The following is a 21,500-nucleotide window of genomic DNA, read 5'->3' as shown; positions in this document are numbered from 1 at the left end:
TTTCTTCTGAATGACTTGAAAGGGCCACGATTATCTCAATTCGATATATAAAAAAAAGATGGTAGGGTATACCGAATGTCTCCATTTGTGACAAATAAGAGCAAGAAATGAATCCTTATTCTTAACATTCCAATGATGAGAAGTAGAGAAGTTATATGGTGAAATCTACGAAGACTCCCAATTGTTTTCTCAAAATAGGCGAAATCCATAATGAGACAATGTACATCCGTCCCATTATCATCTTTTGTTTATTTAATAAAATCTTTCTCTTTGTAATATCTTATCATATGTTAGAATCGCTTAAAATGTGTCCAGGGATGGGAGGTTGGGACGAATCCTAGAATTTTTTTGTAACCTCAGATAAGAATATTAGATTTAATATTACATAGGGGGTCTTGTTCCTTTCACAGCTTCTAGGATAAACCTCTGGATGATTGCCATGGAATAAACCACTATCTAATAGTTCATAATCCATCCAGGACAGAATCTACGCTGTAACCAAATTTAGTAAAATTTCCCAATATTAACAATCAATTGCGGGTATTGAAGAATTAATAAACATTCTACTCAGAATTTTGTGTTCTTCAAACTATCTATAGGTGCATTTTTGTACAGCATGCGTCGTTAAGGAGTTGTAAGCCGAAAACCGATCAAATAATTAACTTTTTTACCATGTTAATGAAAATATTCCAACTTTGAAAAGCTACAGCGGCTAAACCACTCGGCCGATTTCAATATATTTTACACCAATGGACGCAGAATTTTATGCACTAAAAGACACTTTTGAACAACAATTTCCGTAGGATTCGTCATTTAGCAGTTATAAGCGAAAAACTGAAAAAAGTGCAAAATTTTCATAGTTTTTCGATTCCCAAAACTTAAGCAGACATCAGAATCTGTCGCAAACTCACAGGACTATTATTTGGGACCCCCAAAAGGTATTAAAACACTTTCCAGCTTTAGACGATTTTTTGGGGAGCATATGTCTAATTTGCCTGGGCTATATCTAAATTAAGAAGAGGTAAATACAAATTTGTATTTTTCAATAATGTATTGTATTACCAACTGATACATTGAAAAATTAATCTAGACTTGTGAATTTGTATGGACTTGATAAATGTTTAAAAGTTCTGTGCATAATGTCCTCATTGAACCAGAAATAAATGTTGTAAAAAAGAAATGTTAATAACCAGTATCAGCAATCTGACACATACTCTCTCCCATTAGCTTGTCGACAACCTTTATCATGGTTAAGGTAGGAGTAACTATGATATTTTATAGGAGAATGTCAACAGTTGCAATAGCTTTTGAACCAAAATTGTTTCAGGAATGGGAGGGGGTTGCTCTTGAATTATTCTCCCAAGTGGAGGTGTTTAGGGATAATCTAAGTAAAACTACGACGAAAAACGAATTTAAACTATAAAATAATCAAATGTATTTCTCATTAATGTTTTCATGACAAGGAACAATATTGGACAACAAAACAGACAGCTGATAGTAAAAACAACATCCATATCATCTGTATTATGACTATTACAAATAAATAAAAAGGCAGGCATTTTCAACACTTTCCCTTATTTGCATAGTCATTCCGAGAGTCCAAGATTTTCTCGCAGAACTTGAAGTCTTGGTCAGTACATAGGCTTCGTCAGTATATCTGCTGATATATTCTGAACCGATGTGCTTTACAGTCAGCATACCTATATTTATCCTGTCTCGAATGAACAGGTACTTCCGCTGAATATGTTTTGTACGAAAGTGAAACTCGGGGTTTTCACAGAGTTTTCTTGCTGATTCGTTGTCAACTTTCAGGATAGGAACAGCAGACAATCCTATAAGTTCTTTGAACAAACGAGCAATCCATATTGTTTCTTTTGAACCAAGATTAGCTGCAATGATTTCAGATTCACAAGTTGAGTCCGCAACTAACTCCTGACGACGACTAAGCCAAGTGATAGCTGCACCTGCGTATTTAATAATAACTCCACTTGTTGAACGCATTGTAGTTGGACAACCAGCAAAGTCCGCGTCACTATAGCACTCCAGTAGACGTGTTTTAGGTTTGGATTGGTACACTAGCTTCTGATCCACAGTGCCGGTCAAATAGCGTATAACACGTTTTGCTCTTGTGACATCATCTTGTGTAGGATTTTCTAAGTGACGTGATAGAACACTTACACTAAATGCAATGTCAAAACGAGTACCACGAGCAACATAAAGTAGGGCTCCAACTGCCGATCGGTATGGAAAATCGGAGGCTTTCCCTGGTGTTTGAGCAGTGAGCTTCTCTACGGGAGTAAGTACTGGCTTGCATCCTTCCATGTTAAATCGAGAAATGATCTTCTTGATATACGCTGATTGGCAGACAAATATATCACCATCACTTTGAGAAATTTTGAGTCCGAGAAAGTATGACACTTCTTTAGCAACAATTTCAAATTGTGAACGAAGTTGCCCAATAAATAAGTCCATTTCAGTCTGACTAGTCGCTGCGACTAATCCGTCATCAATATAGAGTGCAACGATGATTTTTCCAGCAGGGGTAGGACAAATATAGACGCAAGGATCTTCACGGCTCTGTCTAAATCCTAAGCCTTTCATGAAGTCGTCAAACCGTTAATTCCAGCATCGAGGTGCCTGTTTCAGGCCGTATAAGCTGCGTTTGAGACAACAAACACGATTTGTCCCATCTGAATATCCTTCAGGCTGCTTCATAAAAATCTCTTCTTCAACGTCTCCGTACAAGAACGCAGTTGAGACGTCAAACTGCCGTAGAACCATCTTCTCAACAGCTGCGATGGACAATATTGATCGAACGACCTCCAGACGAGCAACCGGGCTGAAGGTTTCAGCATAATCAATACCAGGTCTTTGCGCACATCCTTTGATGACCAATCTCGCTCGATATTTGTCAACACTTCCATCAGGATTGCGCTTTATTCGGTAGACCCACTTGTTGTTGATAGTCTTCTTTCCCGGAGGGAGTTCGGTCAATTCCCATGCACCGTGTTTATGCATGGACGCCATTTCTTTGTCCATTGCTGTTTTCCATTCAGCACTATCTTCTGAACTGATGGCTTCAGTGTACGACTTAGGTTCATCGTCAACAAGAAGAACTTCGGCAAAGTTAGACGAGACGTAATCGTTTAGCCACTCGGGTTGCCTTCTTTCCCGAGTTGCAGGATCGTTGGATAACTCTCCATCTTCACTATCACTGCTACTTGACGAGTCTTCAGTCGGTATAGGCGCATTATTGCCCTTCACTGGAGAACTAGGCTCGTCAATAGCATAGTTGGGAAAGTTAGTCAAAAATTCTAACTGGTTAGAAGTTATAAGTTAGTCCTGTAAAAAGTATCTGATAGAAGTTATAAGTTAGTTAGTTTAAAAAGTAACTGATAGAAGTTATTAATTAGTTGAAAAACTAACTGATAGAAAATAAAGTTAGTTTTAGTAGAAATTAGTTGTTCGTTGGGCAGTTGTTTTAAAGTATTTTTTAATGTCACATCTTGGTTACTAATATATACTATAATATGAGTAAAGATTGCGCAAGATATGATTTAAAAAATGGCTCCTACGATTTCCTCCAATTTCAGTGCTATTAAAAATTGCTTGTATAATACATTTGCATTGTATGATGTCTTACTAACCAAAGGGATAATTACGACTGTTCAAAAACATTAAGTGTTTTACTGCAAAACAATATACACTGACATTGAACTAAAAATCTAAAGGAAAGGCCAAGGAAATATGTATTTTTCGACGATGCACCGCACGAATTGATGCGTTATTACACCATCCCGTAGTTATAGTTGCAACGTTCCACGATCCCAGTGACTTAATGCAATAACGGTCGTCAGATAACAGATGTTATGTATCATGAGTTTTATATTGATTGAAGCTTATTGTGGACATTTTATAGATTGATCGTCCAAATTAAAAAGTTTTGTAGACTAAATTGAGGATAAGTGGATGTCTAACAAAAACGAATTGACTTTACTACTTAATTAATCGTAGTAAGACTGAAAATATTTGTAGGCTTATAAGCTCTATTTTTTACCTCTTGAACAAATCAAACACCTCGAGCAAGATCGGTCCCCTGGTACTTGTGTTTTAATCAAACATTGTCACATTTTACATTACTACAACATAAACAAATGACATAAAACTTGTCAGATAATGAACATCAACTAAAGACAATGTTTTGACACTTGAGATGATATATCAATCACCAAACAAACATTTCCCCTTCCCACCCATCAGTGCTTGGGGTGTTGATAATGGCCGTCACTACCCTTCCACAGGCTCACTGCATTCCAAAGCAACTGGACTTTGACTTTCTCTTTCCCCACCCCCCGCGTTGTTTGTCTACAAGGGCACTGACCTCTCACGGCCGCACGCAACCCTCACTGATCACGTGAAATAAATAACCAGTATTTGAGATGCTTCCGCATAATTGGGAAAGTTAGTTGAAAATTCTAACTAGTTAGAAGTTATTAGTTAGTCCCGTAAAAAGTAACTGATAGAAGTTATTAGTTAGTTAATTTAAAAACAAACGAATAAAATAGAAGTTAGCCAAAAAAACGAATGAATAGTGCTATTCGATAGAATTTCTATTCGTTATTCCCAAGTATGGTCAATAGTCTCTTCAACTTCTTGCCAATCTTCTTCGACGTCATTGGTTTTCTCAATCTTGATGGACCACTCAACTTTCTTGTCACAGTCTCCAACGATTTCTTGAAAAACGACGTCACGAGAAACTACGATATCTCTTCTCTCTGTAAGTTCTGCCCAGATCGCTGCAGGAAATGTTACATTTGGATTGGCGTACTTGAAGGTCCGGGCCATTTCGACGATTGTTCTGTTCTCTCTCTCTACAGCACCATTTTGCTCGGGTGTATACGGCGCTGTCAGACGTTGGTTAACACCATATTCTCTGAGGATTTGACGAACTTCAGCGTTGTCAAACTCACCACCGTTGTCGCTGAGAAACTCTTTGACGTGATGACCAATTGTGCGTGCTTTAGCCAACACTTCACGCAACGCTTCCTTCACAGCAGATTTTTCCCTTGCGACAAAACAGTATCGGTACCTTGAAAAGTGGTCTTTTATGACGATCAAGTATCGGCGACCTCCGAAGGATGGGTCAAACGGGCCGCAAACATCACCGGGGGCTGAGGGGCGTTCTCGTGTTCCAAATGGTATACGGTGTGCCTTTCCGAACTGACACGGTTCGCAGATCTCGTAGTTGGCTAGCACTTTGATTCCCATTTCGGAATCGAGCTTCGATCGGACGTAACGTTTATCCATGTGACCCCAGCGCTCATGATATAACTGCAGAATTCGATTGTCTTCTGCTGCATTAGCGCAAACCTCAGATGGTTGAACTGTGTGAAATGAGGCACGATACAAAGTTCCACCACAGTTTCGAGTACCTTTGAATACAGTTTTTTCGTTAATAGTGAACCGACACTCGGTATTAGTCGATTCAAACCTGCTATTAGGGTTTCGATCATGAGCTGCGAGAATGGACACTAAGTTCCGAGAAACGCCAGGAACATACCAGACATCATTGAGTGTGAACGTTTCCAGTTTTCCATTTTCATAGTTCGCTACTTCAACGACTCCACTGCCAAGAGCTTTAATAACTTCCTTTCCCGCCGCCTTTACTGTTGCATTCGAGTTTGCAGGAAAAGGTTTGTACTCCGTGAACCAACTCAGATTTGATGTAGTGTGCCGCGTAGCGCCATTGTCGATCTACCACTGGTCGTTCGTGGTCACGATATTCATGTCACTGCTGATGGAAATCAGCGCACTTTGGTTGTCGGTCACGTTAACTTGCGAGCCCTTCGTTCTCTTCTTATCAGTGTCACTCGTTTTTGAACTAGTGCTAATGCCGTTAGCTCGAGCTGGATACGCAGGCTTACCGTCAGCTTTCCATTTAGAACACTGGCGAATCCAATGACCTTTCCCCAAACAGTATTTGCACGAAGTGTTACCTTTTGGTTTCCTATTCTTCTGACCACCGCTGTTTGTGGCACTAAGAATGTCACCAGCTTTTGAAGTAGGAGCAACATTACGCTCATGAAGGATCAATGCAGATGAAACATCTTCAAGTTTCTTGCTCTCGTTTGCCTTCATAAGTAAGTAGCTAGACTTGAACGATTCAAAACGCTTCGGTAAAATGTGTAACACTTTTGACACAAACAGGAGTTCAAGAAAATCTTCGACTGTTTGGATGTTACGCGTTTTGAGGCCAGCTGCAAATTCGCGGTTTTGATTCTTCAATCTTGAAAGCACGGTCGGGGCATCCTCGGTATCATCCCATTCCATACTGAAGAAATCCAAACACTGACGAAACAACTGATCTTCTGCCTTGTTATCGAACTGCTCGATCAAAATGTCCCACGCTTCCTTAGCTGATAACCTTCCGGAAATACGTTGATGTAGATCATCACTAACACACTGAGAAATAACTATTTTTGCCTGAGTCGTGGATTTGTTGAATTTCTGAAGTTCTTCCTTTTCGGCTTTAGTCGGAGGCTCAGAGAGAGTAGGCTTTTCTCTCTTTCCCTCGACGATATCAACCGCGTCGAACAACTCTAGAACGTCCAACACTCGATATTTCCACGTCGGCCAATCTTCTGCTCCTTTCAATGGTTTTATACCTTTCACGTATTCCATTTGTAGAGCTGGACGAAATCGATCGAAAGATATACCAAAGAAATAATACTCTTGAGACAGAAAATTACGTCAGAATAAATTGTTCTTACCGTGTACGTAGTAGACTAGATTTCCTAACACTGTTATGTACATAAAACGATGCTGGCGACCATAACCTCTTGAATTATTCTCCCAAGTGGAGGTGTTTAGGGATAATCTAAGTAAAACTACGACGAAAAAGGAATTTAAACTATAAAATAATCAAATGTATTTCTCATTAATGCTTTCATGACAAGGAACAATATTGGACAACAAAACAGACAGCTGATAGTAAAAACAACATTCATATCATCTGTATTATGACTATTACAAATAAATAAAAAGGCAGGCATTTTCAACAGTTGCATTATTTACTTTAGAATTATAAGGACCATAACACATTGATTTTAATCAAACCTGTGTTTTTTTTCTAAAATCCATTTTTTTGTTTTTTCATGAGGGTTTTATGGAAAAATAACATAAGTTGAAATTACTTTTGTAATTTTTACAGAAATGGGATTTGTACCATTTTATTCAACATTTAAAGGACGATAACATACTAGATTCTTATCAAATTCGTTCGAGCCATTTTCGATAAAATCCAATTTTTCTGTTCTTTTATTGGTTTTTATGGAAAAATCACCCCTAAAAACCAAAATTTCAAAAAAAAAATTCTTTAAACGCCTGGAGATACCATGGATTGCCTACATACAAAATTTCTTCAAAATCGGACTTCAGGTGCGGTCTGTAACTCTGTACATAACGACACGTAAAGACACACACACACACACTGACATAATTTTGAAAACCACATTTTTGGATTCAGGAGGACGGACTCAAAACTCAAACTCGAATATTTTGACAATAACAATACTTTCTCCATATACTATGATATAAAGGGAGAAAGTAACATGTAAGGGCTAAAATAATAATACCCCCGCCACAGCAAACCTGCAGACTAAGCGAATTTCCATTTGCCCAATTGGATTTACACTAAAATGTTTTTTATTACATATATTCCCTATTTAAATATGATTAGTATATTGAGTACTTAGGTTTGCTGCAACAGGGAGGGTAAAAAAGTTTTTTTTTGTCAAATGTTAATAGTTTAGTAAGATATGAATGCATTTTCCAAATTTGACCAAAATATGTTCATAAACAAGCAAACTACAACAGTTTACTTATTCTCCAATTTTTGAGAAAAACCAATTTTTACCCCATAAAATCCCCCATAAACCCCCGTTCCCATATTCAGATCATGCTGGTTCGCAAACTCGTTCGAATAAATGTAGGTTTAAACGTTTATACCAAATTTCATCAAAATTGGATCATTTTTGTTTTAGTAATCGTGCTAACGGACACATATAGCACGATAACTCAAGCAAAAATTATATGAATTTGAAGGAATGGTGTTTTTGGCCTCTAGGGACCTCAAAACTAAATAGTAAATCGGTCCCAGGTCCAGGTCTTACCATGAGTATTACGGTAATAGCTTATTCCTTATGGGAAATTCGCTAAAGCCTATGTGCTGGGCTGCTGGGCATAGATTGTAATAGTGTTTAATCCTTTGTGTTTCACTTTTAATAAAAACTGTTTTGATCCCAAATTAGCAATTATTGTAATGATAAGTTCTCACAGTTTTATCAATAAAGAATTAAGGAAACAGATAGTTATTAAAATACAAAAAGCTTCAGTGGAAATAAAAAAACACATTCTTTGTGAGATACAAATAGAACAGTTCCATGAATGGTAATAGATAAAAATCACAACTGCAAGAATTATCTAGTGATTACTATTATCTATAAAACCTTGCACTAACCAAGTCAACACTAACGACCCGCATATATCGGTCATTGTCTTTTATTGACATCAGATCCTGTTCTATGGAACTATAGACTCAGTAAGATATGTCCTAGAATTGAAATATGCAGGTCAATAATAGTTTGTAGATTATCTTAAAATAATATACTTTTTATAAGCACATTATTATATGCACTATCGTCAGCTAAACAATTATCAAACAAAAAACTACAGCCTAAACCTATAAAACAACTTTTATTTTTTACAATATTTTAAATGAGTTTATAAAGCCATATTTACACAGTATATAACAAAATGCTAACACATTTTTATGCAAACTCTGTCTTAAAAAAGGTGATGTAGATAAACAAATAGTGTAAACAGTTAACAACTTATTGTGGAAAACATTTCATGTTGTAAACACTTAGAGGAAGCTAGCATTCTTTATATCGTAAACACATGCTGTAAATAACTCCAGTAAAACAAGGCTTAACTGTGCTTAGTTATTTAATCACAGACATAACTTTGAAAACCACTTTTTACTATGTACCGCAGAAGGAAAAAGTGCTTAGGTTCAATAACAATTAATGAATTATACCATTATGTGGACCAGCTGATGCCAACTTTTTACTAAAAATACCCCCACCACAGAATACCTGCAGACTAAATGAAATTCCATTTGCCTGATTTGATTTTCCGTTTAGTCTAATTAAATAACATATGGTTAACTCATACCTAGGTTTTGCTGCTACAGGGATATTAGCCAAACAAAGTGTTTTTTTTTTTAGTAAAATATTAATAGCCTAGTATAAAATAACAAAATTTGCCAAGTTTGATAAAAATATATCCACAAACAGGCAACCAATTTACAATATTCTCCATAAAAATAACATAGGAATTTTAAAAATACGATTTTTGGAATTTTTTTTGTAGCTAATAACCGTCCAAAACATTTTAATATACCAAATTATTTGTTTTTTAAGCTCTTTAAAACAGTCTGGAGAGAAAACAGGATTTTTTGTTTTGAGGGTAAAAAATGAGAAAAACCAATTTTTACCACATAGGGTTCCCATCAGTGGCGTAACAGAATGGCCCGCAGAGCCCGCAATGCGGGGGGGGGGGGGGGCGGGAGGCAAGGGGCCCGCAAAGCGGGAAACAGCAAGCAGAATTGGCGAGCAGAGAGGCCCGTGTGAAGAGTGGGGCCGAAAAATTGGAGTTCAGTCTTACTGAAATGTATTATCAATCATTTTTTTTTTTTTTTTTTTTTTTTTTTTTATCATCTTTATTCATCAAGTATTTTACAGCAAATACATGAACTGCGTCACAGAAAGGAAAAGATAAGCAAAAAATTAGGTATACAAGTATCCTAAATAATACAAACATAAATCATAACATAACATATTTCTAATCATTTAAATTCCAAAACTCTTCAATTGAATATAATGATTTAGATTGCAAATAGTTTTTCAGTAGTTTTTTAAAGCTACTGTAATTATGTTCATTGAAAATATTTTTGGGTAGGCTAAATAAAAATTTGTTGCCAATGAAACTGGTTTTTTTCTCAAATAACTTCAATCTGTGTTGTTCTACATGCCTGGTGTTTCGTAAATTGTAACTGTGGAAATTTTTAGTTTGATAATCTGAACTTTTTACATGTAGAATAGTTTCAAAAATGTATAAATCATAGATGGTCATTATACCCAATTTAGAAAAATATTTTTTAACTGATTCTCTGTTTTTTATACTAAAGATAATTCTAAGAGCTTTTTCCTGTTGACGTAGAATTTTGTCTAGGTTTTTTTTTGTGGTACCACCATATAAAGCTATTCCATAAGCTATATGTGAATTTATCAAAGCAAAATAAATAGTTTTAAGAGTTTCAATGCTTGAGACACGGGACATTTGTCGCAAAGCATAAATACCAGCTGTAGATTTTTTTACCACATGTTTCACATGCTCATCCCAGGTTAAATGCTGGTCTAATATTAGACCAAGAAATTTAGTGTGCTCCACTTGATTTAATTTTGAACCATTAAGATATATATCTGGTTGTAATTTTAATCTTGATTGCCTTGTGGAGAAAGATAAAATATTAGATTTATTTGAATTTATTAGTAGATTTTTGTTATTTGTGAATTCATTTACTGACAATAAATTTAAAAAAGACTTTAGTTCCACTTCTTCTTGAGATTTACCTGTAATTGTTATGTTTGTATCATCTGCATACAGACATACAGACATACAGATTTAATAATTGTACTGAACAAGTAATAACATTAATGTTATTAATAATATGTTGTTATTTTTAATTTTGTTAGATCTCTTCAGTGTTAACGAACTAAGGTACGTGTTATGTATTGTAAGTTTATATATTGAAATGAATAGTTAAATAAATGTAAGTTGAAAAATGAGCCTTATTTTGTCACTAGTTTATTTACATTAATTGAATCACATTTTTGAAAATAACATATGATTAAATTATTAAATGCATAGCATTTTAAACATAGAGATACAACAGTTTCTTCCCCGCTAAATTTGATTCATAAGTCCAGTCTTTTCCGTTGCTTTCTCGTTCTGGCTGATTTGCGAGGAACATCTGTTGAAGCATTGTTATCTGTTTGATGATTATTATGTTCACTGGGTTGAAGCCTGATTTCTGCATTTTCAAGTTGATCATTGTTATCTTCTTTGCGTTGAAGCCTGATTTCTATATTTTCCAGATCATTGTCCTTGAATATCACGTTCTGTTGTTGCAAACTGGTATTTTCTTTAGGAGATGAGCTGGAGTGTGTTTTGTCTGTTGTTTCTGGCACTGATGTTCTCTTCAATTGATCGATGTGTCTCTTGCCAATGTAACCGTTGTCCAGTTTGACTTTGTAGTGCAGAGCTCCAAGTTGAAAAATAACTTTTCCGAACTTCCAGCCGTCTAAGGAACGTACTAATATTCTCTCCCCCTATTTCTGGTGAAAATATTTCTGGAAATTTTAATTCCACTGCAGTAACTAGTTTATCTGTGTCACTGGAAACTAAGTTTACATAAGTAGCGGTATCTTTTGGTCTCTGGGTGTCAAGATCGTTCAAATGGACTCCAAGTTGTCTTATCCAAGTCCTACCTAGTAGAGGGCTGTACGGGGTAGCGGAATTTTATCCCCCTGGAATTTTACCCCCTGGGCAAACGTGACGTCACAAACCAGGGGGTAAAATTCCGGCCGCGAACTTTTGAGTTTCGCGACATCAGCTCGATGGATTAAACGCGGAATTGAACATATATTTTCACGGTTGTGAATTTAATCAGAACACATCAAATTATAAAAACCTAGAGTGTACGGCCCGGATTTTTACCCCCGGAATTTTACCCCCGGAATTTTACCCCCCGGATTTTTACCCCCTGGCCAGATGTATAAATTAGTGAGAATGATTAATTATCTTCATTCTGTTTTAATTTAATAGTAAACATTTTATTATTAAGTAACCTTAATTAATTTCTTTGTAACATTAACTAAACGAACAGGTTTTTAATTTTAATTTTGAGATTTTATTATTAGGATTCGATCTTTGAAGCCAACAGTTGGTTAATATGACGTATAAACAATCAACTGAATGATAATTGTTCTTAACAAAATAAATACATAAAGATAGGCTACTAAATAATTAAATGTTTACAATGAATTAAAAACAGAAATGAGAAAAACAATCATTCCATTTCTAAGATCGGCTAGGGGGTAAAATTCCGGGGGGTAAAATTCCGGGGGTAAAAATCCGGGGGTAAAATTCCGGGGGTAAAATTCCGGGGGTAAAATTCCGGGGGTAAAAATCCGGCCCGTAATCTTCAGTTGTCGAAACGCTAGTTATATGGACAGGGGGTAAAATTCCGGTTGTTATCGCTAATCTAATTAATCACGCTCTGGCTATTTTCATTAGACTTCCAAATCCGCGGGGGTAAAATTCCGGCCGCGAACAAACTTTTGGCCACTCAGGTTACTATGTCATAGTGACGTCAGCTTTGCCCAGGGGGTAAAATTCCAGGGGGATAAAATTCCGGCAACCCGGCTGTACATGTCAGGTACTACAAACAACTGCTGTGTAGATGAGCGTCCGTTGTATTCAACCTGAACATTAACTAAGCCTAAGGGTTGGAAATATTTCAAATTGTTCTTGGTTCATTTTGAAAATATTTAGAATAAACTTTAAAACAAATAGAAAACACACGTTAGGCTCTCCTCGTCGCCATTTCTGTTAGCCTATTTATTGTAAGTTTATATATTGAAATGAATAGTTAAATAAATGTAAGTTGAAAATTGACTGGGGCTTTTATTATTGTATTATTTTACATTTTAGTTTTGCCCTAATGTTAATTTTATTTAGTTACATCAATATATTAATGCTACCTATTCTACTGACTTTGTTCGTTAGCCTATATCTTATTTTACCTCACAATTGATCAATACTAAATACATATATTTGTAAGGTAAACGCTTGAAATCCATTCAAAGATAACAAAAATAAAACAAATGCAATAGGCTATTTTAGCCTGTGATAAAAGTGCATCAATCTTTTAAGTTAGCCAACTTTTAGTGTATGAGTTAATTATAACCACAAACTATAAACTATTATCAATAAAACTAACCTAATAAACTAATTGATAACATGAGTAAAACATTAAATATATAACCTCCTTGATGTGACACATTCATCTGATACGGATGAAAAATAAGGTATTTTTATTTTATTTCAAATCTATTTACAAACATTGATATTCATCATGGTGGAAGGAAAAAACATAGGTGTGCTATTCCCTTCATATGCTGACATCACCCAGATGGCAAACGCCATTTCACTATTAAGAAAAAATTATAAAACAATAGCAATCAAATCAAAACAAATATATTCTTATGGCAGTTACAATCAGGTGATTTTCTGTTTGCAATCTGGGTGACGTCAGCCTATGACGGTAGTAGCATACCTATGTTTTTCCTTTCGACCATGGATATTGATATAATGATGTAGTAATGTAAATTTATCATCAAACCATGACTGAAATACTTAACACACCCTTTTACTGGAAAATAACCCATTATTTAATTACTACTCTATTTATGATGAATCTGTTTGATCATTGTATCGGTGGGCCAAAAATAACTCTGTGGGAGGGGGGGTGTTTGATTATGTTGTAGTGGTCTAAAAATAACTCATGAGAGGGGGCCCAAAAAATAGGTAAGTTTGCAGAGGGCCCCGAAAAAATCTGTTACGCCACTGGTTCCCATAGCTCGATCATGCTGGTTTGCTAACTCATTCATGTTTATGCCGCCTTACACCTACAAGCCAAATTTAATCAAAATCGGACCAAAATTACTCAAGTTATTGATTCACGGACACACACACACTCATATATATATATATATATATACATATATATACATACAAATTTGAACGAATAGTGTTTTTGGCCTCTGGGGACATAAAAATGAAAAAGTAAATCGGTCCTGGGCCTAGGTCTTACCATGAGACCTACGGTAATACAGTAGCAACTTCCCTATATGGAAATTCAGGATGTTCAGGATTTTGCTGCAATAGTGGAAGACTATTGTAATAAAGGGGAGAAGAGTCCAATAAGAAGTTAACTCATCTATATCTCATAATAAAAAAGTTAGCTATTGGGTTGAAACCCTGTATAAGGCCTATAGTTTCAATAAAAATTAATAAATTACTACTACAGTACATGAAAATAATTAATTGTTTCCAAAAATATAACTTTAGTTACCCTACCTGTGTTTCAACCCAACAACATGATGAACTAGCCAATCTCTAGGTTTGAAAATAAAATTACTGCTTTAAGTTTTAGTAAAGTTCTAATGACTTTCAAATTTTATTTCCTAAAATGTGACAAACTATAATTAGGTAACTATAACTATTTAATGGTATAGGCCTATATCTATTAATTTAAACTCTTCTCCATTTTACTTGAAAGTTGAAAATAGTTTTTAATGACAACAAATCAATGGTAAGGAATCAGTAGCCAAAAAGTAGCTATCCATGTCAATTACTTTTAGAGCCTAAGTAAGAAGAAAATAGTTATAGTTTCTCTATTGAAAGCTATGATTAGACTGTCAGGTCAGTCCATTATTGTCTGGGGATGACAAAAGAACACAAAGTGAATGGAGAGATTCACATACAAAAGCAAGTAATTAGTAAAGGTTCAATGGCTGTAGTTTCAAACATGGGAACTCTAGACAAAGGCAGCAAGTCTTACTTTTAGGGAAATATCATTTATAGCTCGAGGTAAATTGTAAGGGTGGATTTATTTTCCTTTGTGGTTATCAATTAATTAATTTAGAAACACACAGATCAAGATTTAATTTTGTATGGATAACATTCAAACTCATGCATTTTCACGGTTTCATATTTATTTTAACTGCAGTTAATGGTTTAACTAGGCCTACTTTTAGGATTTCATCAATATTTTGTTATCTTAAGTTATTAGAGCTTGAAATGAAGCCATTTCTCTGAAAATGTCAATAAAATCATATTTTTAGATAAGACCTCTTTCTTTCTGTCCCTAATGTGTTATTTGGTTATACTTTTATTTCACCATGATTTTGACTTTGGGTGGTTTCATTTGATAACAAAAAATTGTTGTGAAATGGCATAAGGCTATCTTTAAGCCTGCCTGGACTTATGATATTCACTGGGGGACCTCCAGCAGTACAAGCGATCCAAATTGAACCAGCTGTGTGGAATTGTTAAATCAGAATTCATTTGACAGTTAGTTCTGCTTGTTTACGTTTTAAACTTTGTAGGTTTGTTCTTTGCTACCATGGATACCATCATTCAATATTTACTTTTAAATCTTTCACCTCAAATTTTTGAAAGCCCACGGGGCAGAGCTCTAGGACAATATCAAAGCGGGAATAGTTCTATATGTATCCTCGGAACTGTAGCTTCATTTGTATGCAATTTGAGCCCACTCGGTTCAGTAGTTTTTGAGATTATCTCATACAAACACACACACACACACAGATACCACCTCTTCTTTATAATAGTATATAGATAGATAGACAGATAGATGGATAGATAGAAAATATATTGGCTGCCATATTTTACTATATATTTTTTTTAAGATAGAGAAATCTAGTTAGCGTTGTTAGTTTTTTTTTCATCACGACCTTCAAAAGAAGGGGTCACTCAATGGGGCTTGAAATTTAAGATTTTTGAGTTTCCCCCAAAATCCCCCATTTTGGAGATGTACACCAAGTGGCGGTTTGCTCAAAAAGTACTTTGTAACATGCCATAAAGGTGTGTCGAGTTTAGTTTTTCTAGTATGGGCCGTTAAAAAATTAACAGGGGGTCTCCAGACTTTTTACTAACCCTGTATATATATATATATATATATACATATATATTAAAAATCAAAAACATATTTAACAAAGTATTTATTATATTAGTAGCCCTGAACATGCAAGAAAATATATATACAGGGTGTCCCGGAACTCTCTACCAATATTTTAGGGCATTGCTCCTGGGTAAGAAACATACCTAAATATCATATTTAAATTGTCCGGAAGTGATTAGTTACTCACACAGCCGCCATTTTGTTTTTTCCAGTTATACATTTTTTTCTAAGGAATGGTTAAACATACGAAATGGAAACTTTGCACGAACATTAATGACAACAACTAGACAAAGCTACAAAAAAATTATGATTTTTCAAATTCATAAAACAAAATGGCGACCATTTAAAATGTTGTTTCTTAAATAGCTCAAAAACCGTTGATTTTATAAAAATTTTAAATGGCCGCTATTTTGTTTTATGAATTTGAAAAATCGTCATAATTTTTTTATAGCTTTGTCTAGTTGTCATTAATGTTTGTGCAAAGTTTCCATTTCGTATGTTTAACCATTCTTTAGAAAAAAATTAATAACAAAAAATAACAAAATGGCGGCTGTGTGAGTAACTAAGGACTTCCGGACAATTTAAATATGATATTTAGGTATGTTTCTTACCCAGGAGCAATGCCCTAAAATATTGGTAGAGAGTTCCGGGACACCCTGTATTATGAATTCGAACAGATGGTGTTTTTGGGCTCTAGGGACCTCAAAACAAAAAATAAATTGGTCCCGGGTCCAGGTTTGAAAGAAAACAAAATCAATGAGGATAAATGTAGCGAATAACAACAGTTTCAGAATGTCAGATGAAGAAATCGAAGAGGTGGACAGATTTACATATCTGGGAAGTGTCTTAACAAGAGCCGGAGGAGCTGATGAAGATGTAATGTCAAGAATTACTAAAGCTAATGTTGCTTTTGTACAGCTGTATCCAGTGTGGAAGGCTCGTGACATTTCAACCAGAACCAAGTTGAAGATATTTAGTAGCAACGTCAAGTCTGTGTTGCTATATGGGTGTGAGACTTGGAAGGTATCTTCATCTTTGACACAAAAGCTCCAAGTTTTCATCAACAGATGTTTGAGAAAAATATTGAAGATCTACTGGCCGGAGGTTATTTCAAACAGAGAGCTGTGGAGAGCTACAGATGAAGAACCTGTAGAGATACAGATTAAAAAACGCAAGTGGCGATGGATTGGACACACTCTTCGTAAAGATCCAGATGCTGTAGAGAGGCAGGCCTTGAGCTGGAATCCCCAGGGGCATAGACGAAGAGGAAGGCCTCGAATGACCTGGAGAAGAACTATAGAAGAAGAAATAAGAGATGCAGGGAAAAACTGGAGGGAAGTGAGAGCCTTGGCTGCCAACCGAGTCCGATGGCGTTGTTTCGTGGAGGCCCTATGCTCCGTGCAGGAGTGAAAGGAGATAAGTCAAGTCAAGTCAAGTAAGTCAAGTCCAGGTTTGATTAAAATTTATCCTTAAACAAGGAAACTACAACAGTTTATTTATTCTCCATAAGAATAACATGGGAATATTAAATTTTAAGTTTTTTAAATTATTTCCTTAACTGTCAGGCATATAACAACGCTTCAGTAGGCCTACACAAAATTATTTCTTTTTTCAAGCTCTACAAAATAGTCTGGAATGAAATTGTAAGATTTTTCGTTTTTAGAGTCAAAAATGGGAAAAAACAATTTTTACCCCATAAACCCCCCCCCCCCCCCCATAAACCCCCGTTCCCATAGCCCGATCATGCTGGTTTGCGAACTCGTTCGAATAAAGGAGATATATAATATATATATCTTATCTTACTAATATTATAAATGTGAAAGTTTGTGTGTTTGTGTGTTTGAAGTTCAATCACGCATAAACCACTGGACGGATTGGGCTGAAATTTGGAATGATGATAGCTTACATTCCCGATTAACATATAGGCATATTCTTATCTCAAAAATCCTTTCGGGCTCCGCCCCAGTGGCTCTGTAATTCCCCATGTTAACCTTATGAGTACCTATTCATATTTATAGGGAATTAAAGAATGTAGTCAGCTGTTTCAACTAAAAAAGTTGGTTCTATGATATGGAAAAGCATTAAAAAGTTATAAGATTTACCAACAGGGTGCAGCACTTTTTTTTGCATTTATGAAAACAGCTAATTTGAACTAAGCAGCAACAAAAAACTGTGATTCGCAATTAAAACTGTCAAAGTAGGATTGTTTACAGTTATGTTTAGGCTATGTTTTTCATTTCATGAATAATTTGTGATATTTTGCGAATTGTTGATAATTTATTTTTCTCTATTGTTTAGGTGAAGTGGTAGAACTTTATGGCTATGGTAGATGTGTAATACTATAGAATACTGTAAATTTAAAAAAGCAAATTTTATCAAACTGTGTCCTCCCTTATTGCAAAAGCAAAGCTTGAGTATAACTGCAATAAGCATTTTATACTTATATTCCAACCCCGTACGAAGGACGGGTACTCTGCTAGTATATGTATATATATATATATATATGAATTTGAACAGAGGATGTTTTTGGCCTCAGGGGATTTTAAAACAAAATACCCCCACTGCAGCAAACCTGCCGACCAAGCGAATCTCCATTTGCCTGGATTGATTTTCAATTAATCTATTAAATTAACATTTATGTAACGAGTACCTAGGTTAGCTGCTACAGGGAAACTAATAAAGTGTGTTTTTTATTAAAATATCAATAGCTTAGTATGAAATAAATAAATCCGCCAAGTTTGATCAAAATATATCCATAAACAAGCCAATTACAACATATTATAATATTCTCCATAAGAATAACATGGGGATTTTAAATTAACAAATTTTTTGAATTTTCTCCGTAACCAATCACGTACAAAAACACTTACATATACTAAATTATTTGATTTTTTAAGCTCTTTAAAAAGGTCTGGAGAAAATTTGATAAATTTTGTGTTTTAGGGGTAAAAAATGAGAAAACCCCATTTTTACCCCATAGAACCCCCCGTTAAACCCCATTCCCATGGTCCGATCATGCTGGTTCGCGAACTCATTCAAGTTTATCCCGCCTTACACCTTCAAACCAAATTTTATCAAAATCGGACAAAAATTACTCAAGTTATCGTGCGGATGGACATTTGTATATATATAGATAGATATATACATACATATATAAAAATTTGAACGAATGGTGTTTTTGGCCTCTGGGGACATCAAAATGAAAAAGTAAATCGGTCCCAGAGGCCTAGGACTTACCATGGTAATAGCTACTTCCCTATAGGGAAATTCGCTAAAAGTAAATCGGTCCCGGGGTAATAGCTAATATGGGAAATTTGCTAATAGTAAACCGCCACCTGACCTTAAAAACAGGTTTAATTTTGGACCCTTATAAAGTACACTATAATTTTGTTGATATAACTTATGGCAAAACACCGAAACATAATAAAAAAAACAGCACCCCTTCACTTCAAAGGGTTTGGCCTTTTTTGGAGTGAGCCTTTTAAGAATAGACTACAAAACAAACAGTGGAAATGAGATCATTTCCAAAAATGTCATGCAAATAGCAAATTTTATTTATTAATTTTATTATAAATTAAATTTTATAGTGTAAAACAATTTATAGAACACGAAATAGAAATTGATAGAACTGCTAGTTCAAACTAGCTTTATTCTTTATTTAGATTCTAGAACTCAAAGACCCTTGTTTTATGTATATATCCATATATAAAGCCCAAAAAGTACCCATGAATTTTTGAGAAAACTACAAGTCACACCCCCATAAACCATATAGGTACCTACTTATAAATTGGCCATAAAGAAACTAATTGTTTGATTACTACAGTATTGCCTAATTACTACTACTATTGCCTATTAGATTGTTAAAATATTGTTTTTGTTGTTTAATAAACTCAATATTTTTACAATACGGTACAGTAGACTCCCTCTTATCCGGACACCTTTTAACCGGACATCGGTTTAACCGGACTACACTCGGCGGAAATTACATCTCTTTAACCGGACAATTTTTATCAGCACACTGGTTTAACCGAACTAGATCGGCTGGAAGTGGGCAGTACTGAAACAACTGTTTTTGTGGGAAAGATTTGAGACCAGTAATCACGTGTTTAAATACAATATGCTCTCATAAATTTAAGTCGAATATCACAGTAAATAGTCCGTTTTAACGAGTTTTTGGGGACGTCGGTTTAACCGGAAAACCCGGTATCCGGACTGGCCTCGGTCTCGAGGAGTCCGGATAAGAGGGAGTCTACTGTATCTATACTATTATATAAATACTCCCGCCGCAGCAAACCTGGAGACTAAGCGAATTTCAACTTGTCTGATTACATTTTTACTCAAATATTTCCTTCAATAAAACATTCTTTTCCAATTTTAATAACATTAGATTTAACGAGTGCTTAGGTTTGCTGCTATACGGGGAAGGTAAAAAGTGTTTTTGACCATACCTCAATAGTATAGGATGAAATAAATAAATTTGCCAAATTTTATCAACATCATATCCATAAACAAGTGAACTACAACAGTTTTCATTTCCTCCATAAGAATAACATGGGAATTTTATATTACACTTTTTTTTAATATTCTCCGTGACCGTTAGGCATACAACAGCGCTTCAATATACTAAATTATTTATTTTTTAGCTCTACAAAATGGTTTAAAAAGAAATTGTAAATTTTTTTTAGGGTCAATATTGAGGAAAACCCAAAACCCATTTTTACCCCATAAAACCACCCAAACCCCTGTTCCCATGGTAGGATTATGCTGGTTCGCAACTCATTCGAATAAACTTAGGTTTAGAAAGGTCATAAAAGTTGAATTTTGTTTCTAAAAGCGTTGGCGTATGTGTATGTGTAACTATTCTATTAATATGCAACAGATGTAACGATTAAATTAATTAATTAATTTTTCTATTTTGTGTCCTCTTCCCGTTGCAAAGCACAGGTACAACAGCTAAGTAGTTTAAAATGAAAATGTATCTGCAAACATCGGAAAATGATAGTTACAAAACCGATTAGGTACATTAACATCAGTAATTATTTTAGTTTTTGTCAAAATACAAGTAATTATTTTAGTTTTTGTCAAAATACATGTAAAATGTATATTACTTACCTTTAACTTAAAAGGGTGTTGAAAATTGACAACAGCGTCATTTGGGCCGGTCTCTAAAACAGATTCTTCCTGCAATATATTCAACACCTGTTGCAAAAGTAAAGTATCAACTCTTGAATAATTTAAACCGTTGCAGCCCGCTTCCGCCATGACAATGAATGGATGGGATATGACCAACGAATGAGACAAGAATACAATACAATCCAAATCTCTAGATCGACCGCTCACTACTCATGAACCGATGAACCTCTTCGTTCAACAATGGCATCGAGATTGAGATTGAACAATGAACACTGCTACTGAACTGTAGTGATGTGCGTATCGATACAGATATCGATACAAGGACCGCAAAATATCGATATTTTGTATCGATACGTGGGGGTGTACCTATAGCCAATATCGTATCGAATTTTTATTAATATAAATCTTATTTTTATGGTAAGAAATTTTTCTTCCCATCTTCCTCCCCTCAAAAGTAGTAGTGAAAATTTGATATTTT

At 35.1% G+C, this 21,500-nt stretch overlaps 1 protein-coding gene across 1 annotated transcript in view; it reads right to left on the bottom strand.

The window, feature by feature from the left end:
• Positions 1-21,281, bottom strand: part of LOC128991450 (cysteine sulfinic acid decarboxylase-like) — a 73,926-nt gene extending 52,645 nt beyond the window's left edge. Inside the window, exon 1 of the mRNA XM_054414759.1 lies at positions 21,002-21,281. Within this exon, the coding sequence (XP_054270734.1) occupies positions 21,002-21,151 (150 nt within the window). The 5' untranslated portion in view covers positions 21,152-21,281. The remainder of the gene's footprint in view (positions 1-21,001) is intronic.
• Positions 21,282-21,500: the final 219 nt, after the last annotated feature.

The sequence above is a fragment of the Macrosteles quadrilineatus genome, unplaced genomic scaffold, assembly GCF_028750875.1.
Source record: "Macrosteles quadrilineatus isolate MER2022 unplaced genomic scaffold, UCM_ALF_1.0 Scaffold_1__1_contigs__length_201487025, whole genome shotgun sequence".
Taxonomy (NCBI): domain Eukaryota; kingdom Metazoa; phylum Arthropoda; class Insecta; order Hemiptera; family Cicadellidae; genus Macrosteles; species Macrosteles quadrilineatus.
The sequence above is the reverse complement of the archived record's forward strand: the minus strand, read 5'-3'. Positions and strand labels throughout refer to the sequence as shown.